Here is a 21,136-nt window from a genome sequence, read left to right on the forward strand (position 1 = left end):
TTTTCTGATCTGGAAAAAGGGTTCATGTGTGTGCTCACAGTGGGGGTAGACTCTGCAGTTTCAGTATTTTCTGTCTCTAAGGGAAAAAATGTCACTTAGGGGCCCTATAACCCGCGAAACCAGCTTTGCTAAACTTCTAGCACTTGGGCTGGCTGTGTGACCTGTAGCCTCCAGCTGACCCTCTCTGGTCTATGCATAAAGTTCAGGAGATAGACTACACTTACAAGATAGACTCACTTAGGTCTCTCCATTTTTGGTCCCATAACAGAGGAGGGAGCCCGACATGAAAGAAGTCCCCTCCTCCCCAGGAAGTGGGAACCACAGGCAGCCCACAACATAGAGGCAGGAACACAGCAACCTTCTCACATCTTTATTTGAAAGGCACAGCTAAGCCCACCCTCGGTACAGCATTTGCACTTCTCTGCAGAGTTCAAATGACTGAACACAACAAAAGCTGACAGTCTAAAAGGCTATATACAGACACAGATGTGGGTGTTTTTTTTAATATTTTTCTTTTCTTTTTTATTCCCTTTCTTAAAAGACAAGCTAGTATACTGGAAAAAGAAAAAGAAGAAAAAAAAAACAAGACAACTTGAGTACCCTCATCTTTATTTGGGAAAGGGAGAAGAGGAATCTTGGGTCACCCACCCCTACCCTGCTCATCCTGGCTGAACTTGTGTCCCTTAGTGGGTGAGGAGAGGGGACCAGGTGGGCGTTGGTGTCTGGAACTAGCAGAGGTGAGTGGGTGGGAGGTGGAGGGAGAGACAGGGGTGCCCATGGCAGGAAGGGGCAGCTAGCCTTGTGTTTGCATGCAGTGCCAGGATGGGAGGCTGGGGTGTGCCCTGAGGGGGCCCAGCGGGCAGACTGTCAGTTACACGTGTGCGAAATGGGGAAGTGCAGGGGGTATTAGACTTCTTGAGGTTTTGCTCCCATTTGTGTCTCCAGGCCTCAGTTTGCTTTATCTGTGGTACAAGCAGGTATTTACCCATTCGGGCTGCAGGGGAGGAAGGAGGCCTGGAGCTGGAGCACAAGCAGGGCTAAGGCCCCAGCAGCTACCATAAATACTACCGGAGTTAAGCCAATCCCGAGCTATACTGTCTTGTGGTGAACATTTCTCTCTGTGTCTTGTCTCCCCGTTGTCCCCCCACCCTCCCCATCCCAGCCACCCACTAATCCGACTTCTCGCCATCATCCTCCTGGTGGGTGTCACCGTCATGCCCATTCTTGTCTTCCTTAGAGAGGTGGGCCTGGGAGCCAAGCGCAGACAATGAGAGGAGGCCAGTGCCTGCGCTGACCGCAGGCAGAGAAGGCGGCTGCAGCCCCACGGGCAGTGGGGTCAGGGGCAGGGCCAGAGCCTGCAACTGGGACAGCTGGTGGGCTTGAAGCTGCTGCTGCAGGGCAGAGGGTGGGGGATGTTAGCCCCTTCAGGCCCACTTGCCATCTGCCATCCTCCTGCCCAACCCAGACCCCAGACTTACTCGGATGATGGAGTTCAGCTCTGGAGCTGTGACCTGCTTAGCTCTCTCGATGGCTCCCAAGACTTGCTGCTGGTGCTGGAAGCAGGGAGGACACAGGGGATTTGTATCAGAGCTCAGAAGCCCTACTTCCATCTGGCCTGTTAGTGCTACCCCCCATCCCTCATGGCTTTCCATTCCACCAGGAAGCCCCCTCTCTCCAGCTGCTCCCTTTCACCAAGCCTCACAATTTTCATCTGGAAAATGGAGACAAATGGAGATGCATAGGAGACCCAAAGGGGCTGTGGCCAGATACTTTGGAGAAGGCCTTTGAGTGAGTTGGAGAAAATCCTTGAATCATGCATGACCTATCCGATGCTACGAGCAGAGAAAAGTGCAGTGCACAACCGGGCCACATGTACAGGAAAGTCCTGTTCCTTTAAGAGCTTGGAGGCTGCTGTGAGATCTGCTAATTCAAGATTCCGTTCTTCTGAAGTTGGGGAAAATCTAGTGAATTCTGGCAAGGCTGAGGTATGAAGGTAGGTTCAGGGAATATCTCCCGCCTTTTCCTGCCCCTCTCTGAAAGTCCATCTCTCCCGTTATCAGAAGCTAGGATCTGCTATCTTCCTTTTTGCCTTGGCTGCTGGGAAGCCCATCATGAAAGGTAAGCACAAGGCTAGATCTGCAAGGCCCCCAGAACCCACTCGTCTGGGGCTTTCATGATATCCTTCTGGAGTGACCCGTAGGCATGCACATCGCCCAAAGGTCTCTGAGATATGGGTAGGGATTAAAGAGAAAATGATGAATTATCAACAGTGAACCTGGCAGAGAGCAGAAGCTGGGCCTTACATGCTCTGGCAGGGTGCAGGTGTGGGGTCTGTGGGACAGGCCTTACAACTAATCTGAGAACCTCAAAAAGTGGAAGAGGAAGAGCTGAACACTTGGTTCCCCTGGATGTGTGCATGTGTCCACGTGTGTACGTCTATATCCGTATGCAGCTGTGTCTGCTTGTGTATCTGTGTCCGTGTCCAGATTTGTATTTGTGCATGTCTGTCTCTGCATGTTTGCACAAACCTGTGTGTCTATCTGTATGTGTGTGCACTGTGTGCAGTATCTATGTTTATCCATGTCTGCTTGTATGTCTCCGTATGTGTGCAGAGTGCCCTCCCCATACATGCCCCTTGTCCCTGGCCTGAAGCAGGTCACTGGGCCTGGCAGGTGAAACTCTGGAGTGTAAAGGCAGAAGCAAAACAAGGAAAAAATTTTTTCCAGTGCAGCCCTTGGCATAGCTGACATTTTTACAGTGAACTGACTCACTCAGGCTAGAAATGCCACAGCAGGGTGAGGCCCCTCCTCCTATTGCCCTGCACCCCTGGAGGTTTCCCAGCCTGGGGATTATTCCGCACAGGCTGGTTAGTAGCTGGGAGGTTCAGAGAGGGGAAGCATGTGCCCTGGGGACCTAGGTCACTGCTGCCCCAGATGACAGCAGTGGGGCGGATCGGGAGTAAGTTCATGGTCCAGCAACCTCCTCCTCCCTGAAGCCCCTGGGGTAGCACTCACCTCTTGGGAAAGGTAGGGAAGGACCTGGGCACAGATCCCATTCAGCCTCTTGACAATTTCAGCCTAGAACAAACACACAGATTCTTCAGTCCCCAGCCCCCTTGCAGGCACAGGTGCAGACCAGCCCAAGAGGCCTGGGGTTCTATCTAAGAGGGATCAGCTCAGCCCAGGGTGGGATAGACACACGGGGCCCACTGGCATCCAATCAGTGGGAAAGGTGAGATCTGTTGCTGGTACTGTCCTGCAGCGAACAGAGCAGGCAAAAGCGGAATCCAGACCGAGCCACTCGGGATCTGGGTAGCCCTGGGAAGATGACACCCAGTGCCTGGTAGGTAGTGAGCACTAAGTGGGAGGAAGGGTGGGAATAGTGGCATCATTATTCTATGACATCCCTGACAGAGGCCGCCTCAGGGCAAAGATGGCTAAAGCACAGCTGAAGTGTGAGTGGCAATCTGAGGGTTGCACAGAGTGAGGGTACATGTCACCCTCATGCCACTGTCACAAAAAGGAGACAACAGGGTGGCAGATCTAGAGAAGGCCTCTACCCCTCCTCCTCAGGCAGAACAAGCTCCCAGGGAGGCCTGAGAAAGTAGGGGTGTGTGTGGGAGGGAACAGAATCACAAGGGCAGACTTGGTGTTCAGCCAAGGGGAGGGCTCCTACCTGCCTGGGGGTGCCATGGAGAGAGCGAGAGGGCGTACCTGCTTGTGCATCTCAATGTTCAAGCCATAGGACATCTCGTAGTACTGCGTGAGGGGAGACAGAGAAAAAGAAATGGGGGCAGGTGAAGGATGGGGGGCTCAAGGAACAAAGAGATGGGGTGACAGAGACAAAGGGGGAGGCAGAGATGGGGAAAAAGCAAGAGAGACATGCAGCAGGGAGTGATGGAGGGAGGCAAGTGGGAGGGAAATAGCAGGAGGGGGGGGGGGACACCCACACCAGGCCTGGGCCCAGGTACCTGGTGGGATGCTTTCAGAGCTGGAGGAGCTCTAGGGCCTCAGTCCCAGCCTGGCTCCCGGGTTTCTGGAATGATTATCCAGCCCTACCTCTCCCAAACACACACACATTCCAGGGCTCCTAATCTTTTATCTTTATGTGTCTTGTCTGCGGGTGGCCCCAGACTGCAGGGAAGTTTGCCTTCCTGCTTATAAATAATGGAAGATAAACAAAGCCTGCTGGGTTTGGCTCTGGAGCTAGCAGCCCCCCTCCACACACCCCAGATCTAACCCTGCCCCTGCCCCTGTTCTAAACCCTTTCATGACTTCCCGTCACTGACCCCCCCAAAGTCAGTGGTTCCCAGGCCTTTGCTCCAGCCCCCCACCCCCAACCCCACCCCAGTAAGCTCCTACTTATTCTTCACGACCCCAGGAACAGTGCCCCATTCTCAAAGCAGCCTTCCTCAGGCTGTGGCTCCCCACTGGAGTTCTCTAGTCCCTGCTGGGTCCCTCTCTGCCCAGCCCCCTCCCTCTGGGGCTGGGAGCTTCAGAGTCTGGCTCTGCCTCCTCCACAGCCTGGGAGCTGGGCTAGGGACTGAGCCAAAGCAAGGGTTTGTGATGCAGAAATCGCCACCTGGTGGGTATGAAACATCAAGTAATTCTGGCAGTGTGGAGGGGCAGGGTCTCAAATGTCAGTCCAAAGAATACCTTGTTACCACTTCCCTCCCACCAACCTCAAGGGGTGTCAGCCTCCTGAGGTGTGCATGGGGGGGGGGGTTGAAGCCCTGGAGTCCTCTTCTCAAAACTTGGGAGAGGAAGGGTTAAGAACTGGGATGCCTGGATTGTGGGGGCGGGGATCCGGCTACTCCCCCACGTCAGTTCCTGGCTTCCACAGCCACTGCCTCCTCTGCTGGCTGCCAAGGACAGCCAGGGGACCTGGCAGGCCCAGGCTGCAACCCGGTGGTTTGGCACCTCCACCACCGCCTGGGCCAGTAGCCAGTCCAGCAAGGTGGACCCTGAATCCTCACACTTCCCAGAGGAGGTGGCCAGGGTTTGAGCAGCAGCTGCTGGTAGTGGAGGAGGGTCTGGGTCCCCCATCCCCACCCACTGGACCTCAGCTGGCTCACCATCACATAATGACGCTGCATCTCCGACTTCTCGCTGGCCAGTTTGTCACATTCGAGTTTCAGGCTGAAGAAGAACATGGGGAGAGGGAATGGGGCTGGGCTGAGCCCCGAACTTTGACAGGGGCTGTGACGATAGGGTGGGGGGGCCTCAAGTTCCCTAACTGTGAAATGTAGATTAGGAAATCAGCCTTGCATATCTGGTGGTAGAATAAAAAATGATAACACCCTGACTCTGGATCAACCAAAGACCCAAGCAACCTTTTACCAATCCCAAAACCCGATGAGGTCAGTACTCTGAGCATCAATTATTTCACAGTTAATGCGATGGGTGCCCAGAGAGGTTGAATAAGTGGCTCAAGGTCGAACAGCCAGGAGGCTGGCTTCAGAGCCACACTCTCAACCACTGGGGAAAACTCTCCAACAAGGGGGAAGGACAAATAAAAACTGTGAAGAGACCCAGAAGAGAGCCAGGGGCTGGCTGGTAAGGCTCTGGGTTGGACTCACCAAGGAATCTCCAATGAGGCCCAGCCCCTCTTATGGGCCTTCATTTCACTGAAGGGTAAAAGTTCCATTGTTGGGTAATAAGAGATGGTGACCCATGGCCCCAGACTCTCTTAGGTTCCCCTAGCAAGGAGGAGCTGTGGGCATTTCTTAAAGCCCCCCATGAGGGCCTCAGGTAGAGACTGACAGCAGACTCAATCTAGACAAACTGAGTTCAAAGTTCAGCTGTGCAACTTAGATGCTGTGTGACTATGAGCAAACCCTTCTACTTCTCTGGATGGACCTCAGTACCAACTCTCCCGGATGGGGTGATGAGGATAAAATGGATTAAGATAGAAATGTTCTTAGAATAATGCCTGGCATATAGTAAGCACCCAATAAAGATTTGTTGACCTCAGAGTCACCACAGGAACCTGGTGTTTCACTCTGCCTGTCTGACGTAACTGTACAACCCAGTTCAGAGATGGGGATGAGGCATAGCTTGGGTTGTTGTGGCCCCCTTGAGTTTGCTTTCTCTAATTTAAAATAAATAAATAAATAAAGCTCATTTGTTTCCACCATTAAAAAAAATGGCAATTTCACCCCAAATTCTGGATTTTGGGCTCTTCTTGAGGGCCTGGCTGATCCTGTGTATGAACATGGTAGAACCCCTCACTGTACAGTGGAAAACCCAGGCCCAGTGGGATGGAGTCCCCAAAGCTCAGAGAGGGATCTGGCTTATGGGAAGACACATAGCACTATAGCAGCACTATAGCAGCACTGTGACCCTCAGTATCAGGGACTGGCAGTCCTAGTGCTCACTGTAAAGTGAGCATGGACCAGACAGGAGGGGAGGACCCCCTCCCTGCAGGGGCTCAAAAAGCCCAGGACTGCCAGGCAAAGCCTCTAAACCTTTCATATCATGGGACCAGAACAAAGTTAGTGGGCCTGCCCTTCAAACATCAATGCCTCAGTTTTGTCATCTTTGAAATGAGCATAATAAAACAGCAAGGAAGATTAAACAAAATGATGTATATTCAGTAGTTAGCACTTGGGGAACATGAGAAGTACCCCAAGAGGTTCATGTTTAAAAAAGGGGGAGGTCTCTAGTCAGGTGACTCAGTGGGTTGATTATGTGCTGGGCTGTCCCACTACACCGCAGTAGTGAGTTCAGTCCCGGGTCAGGGAACATAGGAGAAGCAATCAATGAGTGCACAACTAAATGGAACAATAAATTGGAATAAGTTGATGCTTATCAATCAATGGAAAAATTAAAAGAAGAAAGAATATGCTACTACTCCCCCTTTCTTCCTGGAGCAAACTCAAGGGTCCTTTTGTGTGGGTCAACTGAAGTCTAGAGAGGGCCCAAGCCCTGGCTGGTTATCTCGGTTGGTTACCATTAGAGCACCACCCAAAACACTAAGGTTGCTGGCTGATTCCAGGTCAGAAGACTTCAAGAAGCAATCAATGAATACACAAACTAAGTGGAATAATAAATAAATGCTTTTCTCTCTTTTTCTCCCCCCCCCCACTTCTCTGTCACTCTAAAAGCAATAAAAAGGAATTTTCTTAAACAGACCTTGCTGAAATATGTAGCTGGGGACCCCTTCTAATTCCAAGGCAAAGCTCTCTTCTTTAACAGGGTCCTTGAGAACTTGCATTCTTCAACCCAGATATTGGGTGCAAATCTCAGTTCTGCCACTTCCTTCCTGTGCTTCCCCTCAGAAATCCCTAAGCTCTCTAGGCTTGGTTTCTCTAAATGTAAGATACAAATAGTAGTTCCTTCCCCTTATATCCCACCCAGCATATGGCAAATGTTAGAAGCTTAAATTCTGGAAGGAGAATGAAAATTTGTTGGATGCCAGGAACCCTCTCCTCAGAACTGAGCAGAGAGATAACAGGCTGCAAAATGTTTTCTTTCAGGGAAACTTTAAATTTCTTTTTTCTTTTGGGAGATGGGGGTCCACCACCAACTCCAGTTGTTGGGAGGTTTTTAATACAGTGGGGATTGGGGTGGAGGGGTGGGGAGCAAGTCCCTGAGGCCATATAGCTGAGTCTGAGCAACTGATTTGATTTTGTGCCTCTGTTTTCTCATCTGTGAAATGGGCTGCTTTGAAGACTTAACGAGTTTAATATCGGTAACGTGCCCAGGGCAGCATCTGCCATACAATAAGACACTCTACACCTCTATTTTTTCAAGTATTTGTATATAGCAGAGCCACTAGCTCTGCTCCAGGCCATCTTCTTGCCACCTGCGCTGGGGGTTCCACCTCTCCCGGGCATGGACCCGCGGCCCAGCTCACCTGTGGTACTGAGCCTGCAGCAGCTGAAACTCGTCTTTGATGCGGTCGCAGGAGTCCGAGGTGGTGAATTTGAGTTGCTGGGGTAGGTGCGACGAGCCCTACGGGGAGGAGACAACCCGCGTCAGGGCCAGGCGGGTGGGGCTATCGCTCACTTCCCTCCCGGGTGCTCTGAGCAGCGGCCGGCGCAGCTGCAGCGCGCACCCTCCTCCCCTCGACTCTGCCCCACTTCCCCGGCTCGTGTTTACTGTCCCTGGTGCGGTCCCCGCCCTCGCTTCCTGCCCCCGCCTCTCCAGGGAAGCCGGCGGGGTGGGTGCGCCCGGAGTCACTCCGTCCCTAGCCACCCCCAGGCTGTGGAGGTGCGTTTCAAGACCCGCCCTTGGTGGGGGGCAGAGTGCGCCCTCTACCGCCGCTCCAAATGGCCGAGAGGGGGGTGCACATCCGAGCGCCCCAACTGTCTTCACGAGAGGGGAGAACACATCCTAGGGAATTTCCCTCCCCAAGTGCGGGGGGGGGGGGCAAGGCCTCCCTGCAAAGTCTCATTGGGGGAGGGGCCTTTCTCAGAGCCTGAAAATTAACTGGGGGCCCCTACCCCAGATTCCCTTCCTCCAGGCTGCACTCTTCCGGGAGGGGTGCGCCTCGGGTCCCCTCCCGCTCCCAGGCCCCGAAAGCAGGCCTGGCGTTAGAAGTGCCTGGTGGGGCTCCCGGGGCGCCCGAGGCCAAGGCCGCCCAGGCCCTGCTTGGCTCAGTGTGGGGCGGACCGCAGGGCTCAGGACTGGGGTGGGGTCCCGGCGGGGAGCTGGAAAGGACCCCGCCTGGGAGCTGGGGGTACTCCGGACCCGGAAGCTGGGAGGGGGACAAGGAGATACAGGGGGGGTCAAGTCGGGGAGCGGGGGGAGGGGGAGTAAATTAGCACTGGGCCCGGAGCTAGAGGGGACCGGGCCCGGGAGTTGGGGGGAGGCGCCGAGCAGGGAGCTGGTGTGTGTGAGGGGGACACACGCAGGGCTAGGATCTGGAGGGGGATGGTTCGGCGGGGATCTGGGGGGCGCAAGCCCCGGCCTGGTGGGGGGTGCCAGGCGAGGACCTGGGGGGCCTTAGGGCCGGGAGTGGGGAGGGGGGGATGGCCGGGCCGGGAGCTTGGGGGTGCGCAGGGCCCGAACCTGGGGGTGGGGGAGCCGGGCCGCGGGCCCCACTTACCGAATGCCTGCTTTGTGGAAACATCATGTCAGTCGCTGCGGGGGGCGCGGGCTGCGCCCCGGCTGTGCGCCCCGGCTCCGGCGCCTCGGGGCGCCGGGCGGCCGCGCCTTTGTCCCGACGCTGATCGGCAGCTCTCGGGGCTGCCGCCGCCGCCTCCCGCGCCCGGCCTCGACCGCTTCCTGCGCCCCCTCTCCGTGAGCCCGGCCTCGGCGCGACCCGGGCCCCGCTTCCTGCGCGCCCGGCGCCCCTCCCGCCGCCCGCCTCCTCGCACGCCGGGCCGCCGCTCCTATTGTCTAATGGCGGCGACGTCGGCAGTGGCCGCGGCCTCGGCTGCGCGGAGGCTCCGACTCCACCTGCTGCTGCCGCCCGGGCCCCGTGCGCGCCGCCGAGGGGGGGGCGCGCGCCCGGGGAGGCCTGCGGATCCCCACCCAGCCCGCTGCCCACGGGCCGCCGGCGCGGTGACCTTGGGCCGGTCTCGGCCTCTGCCCCCAGCCCCAGCCCCCGGCCGCCGCCCCTCCGGCCTAGGTGGCCCTGGCAGCCAACTTGGCCTCGGTTTACATGTCAAAAAAGGGACTCCGTGGCCCCCATCTAAAACCACAGGTGCTCTCGGGGATACCTGGATTCGTGCCAGAGACATGTTCCCTAACCTTGGCTCTCTGGCTTTTCTCTCTGAACCTCATTTTCCTCATCTGTAGAAAGTTAGGGATCATAGCTGCAACAACGTGTATAGGACCTACTGTGTGCCAGGCTCTACCCTAGGACATCGGGTTGGGGGTAGGGTAGTACAAAGTCCCAACCCTGGTGGAGATGACTTGAAACAGACAAGAGACAAACAGTCTGGCAGGTCAGGTAGTGGTAGCCGCTATGGGGGACATAAACGTGTGGGGGGAGGAGGGGAGGGATGTACAGGAAGGTGCAATTTTAAACGGGGAAGTCAAAGAGGGCCTCTTTGCCTGCAAAAAGGACCTGAAGGTAATAGAGTGAGCCAATAGGAGTATGGGGTATGGTGGCTTATTTAAGGAGGTAGTAACAGCAAGTGCAAAGACCCAGAGGCAGCCCTACTTTTGGAGCTGGGGAACCTTTGGAGGAAATGAGGTCAGGGGGCAAGGCTAGCATCTTCCAGCACGGAACAAGGGCCCTGCTCCCAGAAGGGTCTTTGCTTGGGTTCATGATCTGCTGTTGAAGTCTGGAGATTCCTAATTATTTTTGAACAAGGGGCCTTGAAGTTTCATTTCGCATTGGGCCCTGCAAATTCTGTGGCTGGTGATAGATAGATGGTGCAGGGCCTTGTGGGCTGCATGCAGGAAGGACTTGAGATTTTACTCTGAGGGAGGTAGGAGTCATGGAGGGGTGTGGGCAGAGGAGGGATGGGACCTGACTCAGCTTTGATAGAATGTCTCTCCCTGCCATGTGGAGATCAGTCCTCAGAGAAACTGTTGAATCAATGCATGTTACAACCCCACCAAGTGTTAAATACACAGATTAATTCTCATATCATCACCAGCAACTATGCAGCTTGCCCTCTACCGATGAGGCTGGGGTTTTCCCATCTGTAAAATGGAAAGTTAGGACCCCTTCACTTTTCCTGGGCAGATGAGGGGCTAGGATAAGGGTGAAATGAATAAGCAAAATTTAAAGCACCCCTCCCCCACCATAAAAACAAACATTCAAGATAAATAATACTTTAATGCAATTTAAAAATAAAAATAAAAATTACCTGACCTGTGGTGGTGCAGTGGATAAAGCATTGACCTGGAATGCTAAGGTTACTGGTTTGAAACCCAGGGCTTTCCCAGTCAAGGCACAAAACAGAAGCAACTATGAATTGATGTTTCCTGCTCCCTCCCCCTACACACTTTCTCTCTCTCCCCTATCTCTAAAGTGAATAAATAAAATATTTTAAAAAAATTAATGCCCCCCAAAAAATCATGGTGATGGAAGAAAACTAGACTTTGGTTGGTGAGCACACAATGGAGTATACAAGTGTCAGATTATAAAATTGTATATCTGAAATTCATATACTGTTGTTAACCAATGTTAACCAAATAAATTTAATAAGAATAAAGAAATAAAAATGCATGTTGAGCAAAATTCCAACCTATTAAATAAAGACAGGATCTGATGGGGCCAGAGACAAGCTGTGAAAATATAGGGCAGCCAGTCTTGATGCTGTCAGAGAAAAGAAGCAAACTTTTGGAAAGTTCTTCAGTGTTTCCATCTGGTTCTGGAATACAGATTCCATGTCATATGAGGGTCCCCAGTTAGGATGGGCTACAGAATTTTTGGATCCCAGGGAAAAATGAAGATGTATAACCTCTTGATCAAAAATGATTAGGAATTTCGAGATGATGATAACAGAGTGTTAGAGCAAGGGCAGGGTCCCTCCTTGGAGAAGACAGGAGCTTGTTTAAGTGCATGAGCTGCCTGTTTGTGAAGCTAGCTCTGCCCCCAGTACATACCTCCCACACACCATGGGGACCAGACAACCATTCTCCTGGGAGGCCACTTGCATCTGACCTCACCTTGGCAGGCGCCTCCCAACATTAAGGCACTCGAGTGACACCAAACACTTTTATTTTAACAGACTCCAGAGCTGATCACTGACACTCCCAGGACAGTGGGGTCAGGACTGGGCCACAGAGAGGGACTCAGGGTTTTGCCTTTGAAGGAGCACACTTATGAAAAAGTAATTTTCAGGATAAAAGGAAATTTTGGCACATAGTAAAGTCCAAAAGTGTGACCCAAATGATGAATAATAATAAAATAGCACACCTGTATTTTTTACTACACACAAGGCTCTGTATTTTAACCCTAGGTACAGGCAGTCCCCAGGTTAAAAATGAGATAGGTTCTATAAGGTTTGTTCTTAAGATGAATTTGTATGTAAGTTGGAACAGGTACATTTACCTATTAAATGCAACTTAGATGTTTGTCTTAATATAGCATTTGTTTTTACCTTTCTGTGCTTATAAATACTTAAACATTTCCAAACCTATAGAACCTATCTTGTTCGCAACCTAGGGACTGCCTGTATTGCCATTATGACATTTGAAAGAGGGGGAAACTAAGGCACTAATAGGTTAAGTGACTTGGCCAAAATCTCACAGCCAGTAAGTGGCAGAGCCAGGATGTGAACCCAGGTACTTAGACTTGACTCTGCATTATTGCCTTTCCATAATTTCATGAGGCAGGGCATGGTGGGATACAGGCAGGAGAGGCCCAGGGGCCAGAACAATGCAGAACCTGCCTCCTGGACTGAGGAGATGGGATTTGACCTGGAGGGCACGAGCGCTGTGGGAGGTTTTGGAGCAGGGTTTCTGTCTTCACTCCTGACGTGCTGGCTCAGATTGTTCTCTGTGGGGGACTCTCTTGGGCACAGTAGGGTGTTGTGCAGCATCCCTGGCCTGCCCACTCTTTGCCAGGAGCACCTCCCTATCCTCCATGTCTTGTCTTTTTTATGTGTTATTATTAGTTTTTAGGACTTTATTCATTTTAGAGAGGAGAGAGAGAGAGAGAAGGGGGAGAAGCAGGAAGCATCAACTCTCATATGTACGTTGACCAGGGAATCCCAGGGTTTCGAAGCAGCGACCTCAGCCTTCCAGGTCAACACTTTATCCACTGCGCCACCACAGGTTAGGCTCCCTGTCCAGTCTTGAGAAGCAGAAACGTGTAGACATTGTCGATTGGGATGGGGATGGGAACAAATTTGTCCCCAGCTGAGAAGCCCTGACTTAGAACGGCAGAGAGACCACCATCCCCGAAGGATAGAAGGTTTTGCTGGTAGTGGGAATGGGAGAAAGCAAGGAGAGTAGATGAGGGGGACACTAAACCGAGGTTCAGGAGAGGGGTAGGCTGGCTGGGTCCACCGAGCCAAGGAGCTTTTCTGAGGGGGTAGAAAGAACAGAACTCAGCAGGGGAGGGAAAGGCAGGATGGAATGCTGCAACCAAGGAGGAAACAGTTTCAGTTAATTAATTGGGGTAGAATTGGGGCTTTTGAAAATCTTACTGTCTAGGTGGCTGCCATTCCACACCCCTTAGCCCCCACTCATCCCCAACCCCTTGGGTCCACATCCTGGTCTTCCCTCTCCCTAGGGTTCTTAGGGCCGCATCTGGGGCCAAATTGGAGCAAGGATCTGTCTCATGTCACCAACCATCTGAGACCAGTCTGGCCGCCTGCTTACAAATGAGTGCTGGGCCCCACAGCCTCCCGGGCAGAGCCAGGCACTGGCTGGCAAGTGATGGATGGGGCTGCATGGCCATTAATCACAGGCAGGGGAAGAAACAGGTGGCCACCACTTGGGCACAGGGACTCCCTCTTGGGGCCTCAGCTGTCCAGCTCTGGGTTCAGCCTCTGGCTTGCAGTTACCTGGCTGGGTGACCTGGGGTCATATGATTTTTACCCTCCATCCCCACCCCCAGTGGAGCTATTATTCATTCATTACTTCAGTAAATATTTATTGCACCTACTGTGTGCCAAGCATGATTCTAAGTGGAAGCTAACAGCAGTGACCAAGGAGAACCAAAATCCCTCCCTTACAGAGCCGACAGGCTTTTAAAACTTGACTCAGATCCCATCCCTCCTCTGCCCACAGCCCTCCAGGGCTCCCATTTCCCTTGTGGTAAAAGCCCAGGTCCTCCCCTTGGCCCACATAGCCCTGTACAACCTTCCGCCATCCCCTTGCTGTCCTCACTTCCTCATTCTCTCCCTCTCACTCACTCTGCTCCAGCCAAACAGGCCTCTCCTCTGTTCCTCCAACATGCCAGGCCTTACCCTGCCTCAGGACCTTTGCATGGGCTGTGCTCATTGCCTTGCAAGATCTTCCTTTAGATTTCACCTCGCTTCCTCTAGGTCTCAACTTAGCTATCACTGCCTTAGACAGGCCATTCTGAACCTCCCTAAAATTTCCCAACACCCATTCATTCGCCCATCTATGTTTTCCTTTATAGTAATATCTCTGTCTTTATATTTCTACTCGTGTTTATTGTTCCCATTTGTGTATCACCTCTTCAAGGCAGAGATTTAGTCTTTTTCATTCCCTGCACAGCGCTTGTCACATGGTAGGTGCTCAATGAATCTTGTTCAATATGAAAATTACCTTTGTCAGGATTGGGCTGCCCAATCAAAGCAGAATGCAGCTGAGTCAGCCCAGGCTGCTGTAACCAAACACCACAGACCTGGCGGCTTCTAAACAATAAACATTTATTTCCCACAGTTCTGGAGGCTGGGAAGTTCAAGATCAAGGTGCCAGCTGATTCTGTTTCTGGTGAGAACTCTTTTCCTGGCTTGCAGATGGCTGCGTTCTTGCTGTCCTCCTGTGGCCTTTTTTTGGTGAGTGCTATGGAGAGATCTCTAGCTTCCTCTTTTTATAAAGACACTAGTGCCATCAGATCAGGGCTCCACCCTTATGACCTCATTTAACTTTACCTCCTAAAAGCCCCATCTCCAGACACAGTCATATTGGGCTTCAACACAGAGCTTTGGGTGGACATAATTTAGTCCCTGGCCAGAGGCGCGAGTGCCCTGGGTCCTGACTTCTGAAGGGCCCCACAAAACTCCAAAACTCCAACTTTACACTTCTTTCTAATGACACCAAGTTTGGTTTCATATGTGCAATTTTAACATTGATAGTACATAATATTTTTTATTTATTTAAAAATATGGTTAACATGAAAAAAAATATGGTTAACGTGTATTTTTATTTTCCCTGTCTCTCTCTCTCTCTCTCTCTCTTTTTTTAAGGGGCTCAATATTTTTTTCTGTGCCCAGGGCCTCAACCAATCTTAATCCACCTCTGTCCCTGGCACAGCTCCGAGACCCGCTCCTTCAGCTGGATGCAGCCCCGTTCCTGGGACATGACTGACTAGTGCTGTCCCTTCTGCCCAGAGTATGTGCCTTGAAACCTCTGGAAGGAGCAAGAAGGAAAGGTTCCCAGTCCGCTTGGTGCAAGCATAGCTGGGGAGGCGGCATTTATCTGATTGCCACCCTAATGTGGTTCTCAACCAGGGGTGACTCTGCCCCCAGAAGACATTTCACAAGATCTGGGGACATCTGTGTTTGTCACTCTGAGGCAGTGCTCCTGGCATCCAGTGGGTGGGGGCTAAGGATGCTGCTCGACAACCCACAGTGCCCAGGACAGTACCCACAGAGAGTGACCCAGCCCCACTGTCACCATTACAAAGAAGGAGAGGCCTTGATGCTGTAATAAGAGCCAAATGACAAATTGGAAGAAGAAGGTGGAGAGTCCCTTTCCCGGAGAGTTTATGACAATGAACCTGACCTTGGCTGGGGCCTGGAGGTTTGTCCTGGGGGCTTCCCCTAAAATGAATAATGTAGGGAGGGGTTACCTAGGTGACAATCGATTCAGTTGGAGAAGACTGTGTGTGTGCAAACGCCCAGAGGAGGGGACAAAGCTGCTGAGACTGGGGAGCAGGAGGAGGCTGGAGGGGAGGGGCAAGGGGCAGAGAAGAGGGGAGATGGGGAGTGCAGGAGGGCAGACCACCAGGGCCTGCGACTCCGCATTCATTCAGAGGGTGCTGGGAGTCACAGGCTTGTGAGTATCAAAAGAAGGCAACATGATCTGATTTGACTTTCGAAACTTCCCTCTGGCTGCCTCCAGGAGAGCGGGAAGCAGAGTGGCATTATGAGTTTCATGGGTCCTTTCTTCCCCCCCCCCCAAAAAAAAATTGAGATATTTTACCATGGTGTTGGTATACAGCCAGATATCATCTAGACTGGGTGTATAATGATATATTTGTGATTATTATATCCATTGTTTTCTTCTGACTTTAAAAAAAATTTAAATATGTTACAGACTGCTAAAGGTACCATGGGTCCTGGGCACTGTGCCCAGTGGATACATTAGCCCTGGTAGGAAAAACCTCAGAGAGCAGAGAGGAAGTGGGAAGGTGGAGATGGGGTGGAGGCTGGACGAAGCAGGGGGGTAGGTGGGGAGGGAAGGGGTCGGACACACGTAGGATTCAGCGGGGTGGTGGTCAGCACTGATGGGGCTGGCAAGACAGACAGAGGGGTGGCTGTATCTGAGCAGTCTGTTATCTGGAACATATAAAGAATTCCTACATCTCAACAATAGCCACACAAACCGCCCAATTCAAGAATGGGCAAAATACTTGAACAGTTCTCCAAAAAAAGATATACGTATGGCCAAGAAGCACGTGAAAAGACACTCAACATCACTAATTATTAGGCAGGTGCAGATCAAAGCCACAATGAGATGCCACTTCATATGCATGGTATTATCAAAAATGGAAAATAATATTTTTTGTGGAGAAATTGAAGTCCTTAGGCACAGCTGGTGGGAATGGAAAATGCGGCAGTCACTATGGGAAACAGAATGGCGGGTCTTCAAAAAGTTGAGCATAGAATTACAGTGTGATCCAGCAATTCCACACCTAGGTTTATATCATGAAGAATTAAAAGCAGGAGCTCAAGCCTGACCTATGGTGGTACAGTGGATAGAGTGTCAACCGGGGACTCTGATGTCCCAGGTTTGAAACCCTGAGGTCTCTGGCTTGAGCAAGGGATCATCAACATGATCCCATGGTTGCTGGCTTGAGTAAGGGGTCACTGGCTCGGCTGGAGACCTCAGTCAAGGCACATCTGAGAAGCAAATCGATGAACAACTAAAGTGACACAACTATAAGTTGATGCTTCTCATGTCTCTCTTTCCTTCCCCTTTCTCTCTCTCTCTTTTGATAAAAAAAAAAAAAAAAGCAGGAACTCAAGCAGATATTTGTATGTCAATGTTGGTAGCAGCATGATTCACAACAACCAAAAGTGGAAACAAGTGTCCGTCGATGGATTAGTAGATAAATACAATTTACCATCTCAGCCATTTCTTTTTTATTTTTTTTAATTTTATTTATTCATTTTAGAGAAGAGAGAGAGACAGGAGAGAGAGACAGGAGGGAGGAACTGGAGGCATCAACTCCCATATGTGCCTTGACCAGGCAAGCCCAGGGTTTCGAACCGGTGACCTCAGCATTTCCAGGTCCACGCTTTATCCACTGCGCCACACAGGTCAGGCCATCTCAGCCATTTCTAAGTATACGGCTCTGTGGCATTAAGTACATTCCCGCTGTTGTGTGATCATCCCCAACACTTGTCTCCAGAACTTTCTCGTCTTCCCAAACTGACATTCTGTCTCCATTAAAAACTAGTTCTAGCCCTGGCCGGTTGGCTCGGTAGAGCGTCAGCCTGGCGTGCAGGAGTCCTGGGTTCGATTCCCAGCCAGGGCACACAGGAGAAGCGCCCATCTGCTTCTCCACTCCTCCCCCTCTCCTTCCTCTCTGTCTCTCTCTTCCCCTCCCGCAGCCAAGGCTCCATTGGAGCAAAGATGGCCCGGTCACTGGGGATGGCTCCATGGCCTCTGCCTCAGGCGCTAGAGTGGCTCTGGTAGCAACAGAGTGATGCCCCGGAGGGGCAGAACATCGCCCCCTGGTGGGCATGCCGGGTGGATCCCGGTCGAGCGCATGCAGGAGTCTGTCTGACTGCCTCCCTGTTTCCAACTTCAGAAAAATACAAAAACAACAACAGCAAAAACAAACAAACAAACAAAAAACTAGTTCTAACCTCTTCCTCCAGCTTCTGGCACCCACCATCTACACTACTTTCTGTCGCTATACATCTGATTCCTCTAGAGACATCCTATGAGTTGAATTACAGTATTTTTCCCTTTGTGACTGGCTTATTTCATTCATTCAGCACTCCAAAAAGAAACCCTGTCCCCATTAACAATCATAACAGTCACTCTCCAGCCTTTCCCCAGCTCCTGGCAGTCACGAATCTGCTTTCTGTCTGAATGTGCCTGTTCTGGACATTTCACATGGAATCACATACTGTGTGGCCTGTTGTGTCTGGCTTCTCACACTGAGTGTCATATGTTCAAGATTCATCCATGTTTGTAGCAAGTCTCAGTACATCACTCTTAAATGTCTGCATAATATTCCATTATATATATATATTTATCATTATATATATGTATCACATTTTATCAATTCACAAGCTGACAGATATTTGGGTTATTTCCATATTTTGCCTATTATGAAAAGCTGCTATTAATATTTATGTACAGGCCCTGGCCAGTTGGCTCAGTGGTAGAGCGTCGGCCTGGCATGCAGAAGTCCCGGGTTCGATTCCCGGCCAGGGCACACAGGAGAGGCGCCTATCTGCTTCTCCACCCCTCCCCCTCTCCTTCCTCTCTGTCTCTCTCTTCCCATCTCGCAGCGAGGCTCCATTGGAGCAAAGATGGCCTGGGCGCTGGGAATGGCTCCTTGGCCTCTGCCCCAGGTGCTAGAGTGGCTGGTCGCAACAGAGCGACGCCCTGGAGGGGCAGAGCATCGCCCCCCAGTGGGCAGAGCGTCGCCCCCTAGTGGGTGTGCTGGGTGGATCCCGGTCGGGCGCACGCGGGAGTCTGACTTTCTCTCCCCGTTTCCAGCTTCAGAAAAAAAAAAATTTATGTACAAGTTTTCATATGAATATAGGTTTTTATTTCTCTTGGGTGGTTACCTAGGAATGGAATTGCTGGGTCAGATGGAAACTTTATGTTTCACCATTTGAGGAAATGCAAGACTGTTTTCTACAGTGGCTGCACCATTCTTCATTCCCACCAGCAATGCCTGAGGGTTCTAGTTTCTCCATGTCCTCTCCAGCTCTAGTGATTAGCCCCCTTAAACCTTGAACCCCAGGTAAACACCTCACTCATCTCTCCTGAGTCCAGCCCTGCAGTGGGGAGAGCAGCTCCCTTCTTCCCACAGTCCTTGCATGTTCTGTCTATAACTTGCAAAGTCCAGGAAAGATAAACGAACAAACAGCAATGATGCTGATGCTGATGGCAGGGGCCTCCTATGTGCTGGGAGCTGTTCTAAATCTTCTTCATGTATTCATTAATTTACTAGTAACCTATTTTGCAAATGAGCTCAATAGAGGCTTGGAGAGAGGGTAGCCTGGCTGGAGGCTCCCCAGCCTAGAAGGGGTTGGTCACCCAAGTCTTTGAGCCTTGTCACCCCCACCCACAGCCATGCTTGACAATGAATGTGCTTTGTTTTGGTGTTTCTTCTCCCGGGAGCTTCCGGCTGTGCCCTTAGGAACCTGGCATTGGCAGGGCCAGGAGCTGCTATTGTGGGGTTTAAAGACCTTTAAAAGGCGTTCCCAGCATTTCCCTGGTGCTGTGCAATAATTAGGCATGGTGATTAGGAGGCCATCTTCAGTAGATGTGTCTCTGGGGGCACCTGGGGACATTTGGGGACTATAGGAAACAGGAAGGCGTGGCTGCCCACCTGGCCTATCCTCCAGAGGGTCCCCTGCTTCTCCTGAGACACCTAAGGGCCAAGTGCCTACAGCAGCTTTGCAGCTGGGGCACTGTGTGGCTCTGTACATGTGTCCGTTTGTCTCTGGGCCTGTGCTAGATGGGATTAGTGCCCTTATAAAAAAAGAGACCAGAGCTCTCTCTCCACTATTTGAGGGCACAGCAAGAAGCCAACCATCCGCAGGCCAGGAAGAGGGCCCTCACCAGGCACTGACCCTGCTGGCACCTTGGTCTTAGACTTCCAGTCTCTAGAACTGTGAGAAAATAAATCTAAGTTGTTTAAGCCACCCAGTCTATGGCACTTAGATGGAATCTGAGCAGCCTGAACAGACTAGGACAAAGAATTATGTAATTTAATCTCCAGAATAGCCCCAGGAAGAAGTTGATATAGCCAAGGAGACCCAAGGGCCCAGGGAGGGCAAGATACTCCCCTAAGATCACACAGCCAGGAGCCAGGAATTAACAGACAAGAGATTCAGACTCATGTCTGACTAGTTCTCTATCCTAAATGTATTTTCCCAGCCTTCCCCAGAACCCCCGCAATCCACTCCCAGGAGGCAGTTTAGGTTCATGAGTAATAGAGAAATGTGGGTTCAAATTCTTACTCTAGGCCCTGGCCTGTTGGCTCAGCGGTAGAGCGTCGGCCTGGCGTGCGGGGGACCCGGGTTCGATTCCCGGCCAGGGCACATAGGAGAAGCGCTCATTTGCTTCTCCACCCCTCCCTCCTTCCTCTCTGTCTCTCTCTTCCCCTCCCGCAGCCAAGGCTCCATTGGAGCAAAGATGGCCCGGGCGCTGGGGATGGCTCCTTGGCCTCTGCCCCAGGCGCTGGAGTCGGTCTGGTCGCGGCAGAGCGACGCCCCGGAGGGGCAGAGCATCGCCCCCTGGTGGGCAGAGCGTCGCCCCTGGTGGGCGTGCCAGGTGGATCCCGGGTGGGCGCATGCAGGAGTCTGTCTGACTGTCTCTCCCCGTTTCCAGCTTCATAAAAATACAAAAAAAAAAAAAAAATTCTTACTCTGGGCCTTGGCTGGTTAGCTCAGTCGGTTAAGGGCATTGTCCTGAAACAACGAAGTTGAAGGTTTGCTCCCTGGTCAGGGCACACATGGGAAGCAACCAATGAATGCAAAACTGAGTGGAATAACAAATGCTTCCATTCTCCCTCCCCCCCTCTCCCTTTCTCTCTCTCTAAAAATTAAAAAAAAAAAAAAAAAAAAAAAGCCCTGGCCAGATAGCTTGGTTGGTGGGAGCGTAGTCCTGGAGCACGGAGGCTGCTGGTTCAATTCCCTGATCAGGTCACATACAGGAGCATCTCAATGTTCCTGTATCTCTCTCTAAAAAAAAAATTCTTACTCTGGCATTCTACTTGCTGAGTTACAATGACCAAGGTGCATTCTCTGTCTGGGCCTCAGTTTCTTCATCTGCAAAACAGGAGCCCTAACAGTTCCAGAAAGTTGTGAAGGTGGAAAAAAATTAGGCATGATGGTTCCTTAGCTGGGGTTTAGTACAGAGAAAGAATACTTGGGCAGCTGTCCTCTCTGACCCTCAGTTTCTTCTTCTATAAAATGGGCATAATGTTGATACCTACTTGTGTGAAATGTTTGAGTCAAAAGACTTGAGTGGATGGGAGTAAAGAGGCTCAGAACAGGGTCTGAAGTCAGTAAGCACTTGATATGTATTAATTTTTTAAAATTGATTTTAGTGTGAGAAGAAGGGAGAGAGAGACAGAGAGAGAGAGAGAGAGAGAGAGAGGAACATCCAACTGT

General features: G+C 51.5%; 1 protein-coding gene across 1 annotated transcript; it reads right to left on the reverse strand.

Annotated features, from left to right (window-relative positions):
- Positions 1-355: 355 nt before the first annotated feature.
- Positions 356-9,478, reverse strand: TLE5 (TLE family member 5, transcriptional modulator). The gene is made up of 7 exons (XM_066343318.1): positions 9,052-9,478; positions 7,858-7,955; positions 5,075-5,138; positions 3,714-3,758; positions 3,015-3,077; positions 1,479-1,553; positions 356-1,391 (listed from the first exon to the last, which is right to left on the reverse strand). The coding sequence occupies exons 1-7, from the start codon at positions 9,076-9,078 to the stop codon at positions 1,170-1,172; spliced, it is 594 nt and encodes a 197-aa protein (XP_066199415.1). The 5' UTR covers positions 9,079-9,478; the 3' UTR covers positions 356-1,169.
- Between the last annotated feature and the right edge of the window lie 11,658 nt (positions 9,479-21,136).

This window comes from Saccopteryx leptura, chromosome 1 (assembly GCF_036850995.1).
Source record: "Saccopteryx leptura isolate mSacLep1 chromosome 1, mSacLep1_pri_phased_curated, whole genome shotgun sequence".
Classification (NCBI taxonomy): Eukaryota; Metazoa; Chordata; class Mammalia; order Chiroptera; family Emballonuridae; genus Saccopteryx; species Saccopteryx leptura.